This window comes from Electrophorus electricus, chromosome 4, assembly GCF_013358815.1.
Source record: "Electrophorus electricus isolate fEleEle1 chromosome 4, fEleEle1.pri, whole genome shotgun sequence".
NCBI classification, from domain to species: domain Eukaryota; kingdom Metazoa; phylum Chordata; class Actinopteri; order Gymnotiformes; family Gymnotidae; genus Electrophorus; species Electrophorus electricus.
This window is the reverse complement of record NC_049538.1, coordinates 2,228,431-2,230,930: the sequence shown is the minus strand read 5'-3', so window position 1 is coordinate 2,230,930 and position 2,500 is coordinate 2,228,431. Positions and strand designations below refer to the sequence as shown.

General features: G+C 48.7%; 2 protein-coding genes across 2 annotated transcripts in view; one reads left to right on the top strand and one right to left on the bottom strand.

Moving 5' to 3' along the window:
• The window catches only part of LOC113591407, a 23,756-nt gene extending 23,018 nt beyond the window's left edge, over positions 1–738 (top strand). Inside the window, exons 10-11 of the mRNA XM_027031883.2 lie at positions 232–315; positions 385–738. Coding sequence (XP_026887684.2) covers positions 232–315; positions 385–413 — 113 coding nt within the window. The 3' untranslated portion in view covers positions 414–738. The remainder of the gene's footprint in view (positions 1–231; positions 316–384) is intronic.
• A 104-nt stretch (positions 739–842) lies between these two features.
• tufm (Tu translation elongation factor, mitochondrial) overlaps positions 843–2,500 on the bottom strand; it is a 5,744-nt gene continuing 4,086 nt past the window's right edge. Inside the window, exons 7-10 of the mRNA XM_035525346.1 lie at positions 2,066–2,170; positions 1,836–1,987; positions 1,643–1,762; positions 843–1,530 (exon numbers count right to left, since the gene is read on the bottom strand). Of these exons, the coding sequence (XP_035381239.1) occupies positions 1,360–1,530; positions 1,643–1,762; positions 1,836–1,987; positions 2,066–2,170 (548 nt within the window). The 3' untranslated portion in view covers positions 843–1,359. The remainder of the gene's footprint in view (positions 1,531–1,642; positions 1,763–1,835; positions 1,988–2,065; positions 2,171–2,500) is intronic.

Below are 2,500 nucleotides of genomic sequence, written 5' to 3'. Positions count from 1 at the left end.
TTTGGAAAATAAGGGTCCTGAAATCTGGTGGATTTGAGCAATCTCTAAAAAGACACTTAGAACTGTTAACGGTACGCAATGCTGAACTGAACCAATCACAGAGCACGTCATGCAGCACAAGCTGGGAGTTTGTAGCATGTGAAGGAAGCTGACAAACTTGCTTTCCTGTATGCACATCAGTTCTTCTGTCTCTCCCTCGCTGTAACTACCCCCCTTACTCCTCTTTCTCAGAGTCCTATGAGAATATGTTTAACTCCATGTCCCCCTACGGAGCAAACCCAACTGCACACAGCAGCACACACTCCATAGATGATGGTGAGAGCCACCCCAACACATACACGCACGCACGCGCACACACTTTTCAATATTCCGTTTCTGTTTCAGAGTCGTACGTGCGCATGGACAGCATCTAGGACCCTGAGGGCACATTGAAGAGACACAGGGACAAGTGGTGCCTCAGACAGTAGACAGTATGAAGCAGAGCGGACAGGACAGATCAGCTGGACGTGATGGTGGGGGGTTAAAAAGATCCTGACTGTAAGCGTTTGAGCACAAAAGCTGATTTGGGGAATGTAAATATTTCAACATTGTTTAATAAGCAGATTGTGAGAAGATCTGCTTCAGGAGGAAAAGCTGTGATTCACCGAAGGACTGAACAGGAAAATAAAGTTTCATTACACCCTCAGTCACTGTAAATTATATGTAATTAGAACATAGTCCACATCTGTTGCTCAGCCGTTTGTAAATAATTAAAGGACATGTAAACGCATGAAACCTGCAGTAGAACATTACCCACAATCCTAACCCATGTTTACACTTCATTAAAAACAGCAGTCAAGGACTCTATTAAATACACTTTATTACCTCAGCCAGTCATTTTCACATTCAGAAACAAATTTCATAACCAAAAATCATATTTCACTGAGCCCCGCTGTGTGCCGTCATGTGACGTAGGCAAAGCTATTTGTATATGACGTAGGAATAATTCTCCATCCCTCAAACCTTCCATGAAGCCCCGGCCCAAAATACACCGCATTCATCCTCCCGGACACTAGGGTGCAGCGGCGTGCCAATGCTCTGCAGACACAATCAGCTTTCAGCACCAGTCTCGGATCTCCAGTGCACTACACTGTTTGGTGTTCCCCCTGCCCTCATCTCAGCCAATCAGCTCTTTGGGTGCTGGAGTGGGCGGGAGCTAGCGGGAACACAGGAGAGCCGTGCCGTCCAAACCAATCGCACTGCAGACCTTTCTGGTGCAAAATGAGATGCGCAGAATAGTAGACTTTTGATCCCCTAATGTTGGAGAGCCCGTTACACCCCCACCCCACCCCACCCCACCCCACCCCATCTCTGGCTGGCTCAGCCCCAGTTGTGCAGGTCATCCTGGGTGGTGGGCATGATCTCGGTGACCAGCCCGGTACCGATGGTTCTGTTGCCGTCCCTCAGTGTGAACCTCTGACCATTCTCCAGAACCATGGGCTGCCTTAGGGTCAGGGTCAGAGACGTGTCCTCCCCGGGCATGACCATCTCCTATACACACACACACACACACACACACACACACACACACACACACACACACACAGGCTTTAAATAAGCCCGGGGCGAGTGAGGGGGAGATAGAGAGGGGTGGATGGCGTACCTTGTTCTCGGGCAGCTGGACTCTGCAGACCATGTCCCAGGTGAGCGAGAACATGACAGGCATGAAGTTGGTGACAAAGGGCTTGTGTCTGCCTCCCTCTTCCTTACTCAGTATATACACCTACACACACAGATAATACACTCACACTTGCTCCCTTCCACACACACGGGCGGGCGGGCGGGCGGGCACGCACCTGCGTCTTGACCTTCTGGTGTGGCTGGATGGATCCGGGTTTACACATGACCATACCTCTCCTCAAGTCCTCCCTCTTCAGACCTCGGACCAGAGCGCCCAGGTTATCACCCGCTTCGGCTCGCTCCAGAGACTGGTGGAACATCTCAACTCCTGAGAGAGAGATGGTGGGGTGAGAGAGCGAGAGCGAGAGAGAGAGAGAGAGAGAGAGAGAGAGCGAGCGAGCCTCACCTGTGACCACCGATTTGAAAGAGCGATTGTGTCCAACAAACTCGCACTCATCTCCCTTCTTTACTGTCCCTCTCTCCAGAGTGCCCGTGACTACAGTGCCACGACCTACACAAAGAAAACACACACCGTCACACACAAACACTGCCACGACACCAGTTTTTCCCACACCAAGCCAATACTGATATCTTGCATTTGAATGTTGTCTGCTTTTAATACCAATCTGATACTCTTTTCATTTATTTTCTGTACTACTGTTGTTTAGCTGTTTGGGGGGGGAACAGTTTTGAGGGATGCATTATATATGTTATTTTACAGATGTCACGCATAGATATGAGAAAAATAAATCCATTTATAAAATCAAAAACTTTCTTTACAAGACTAAAGCATTTTTCCCCCTTCCATTACCTTGACACAGTAAGTGTCTTACAGAGATTA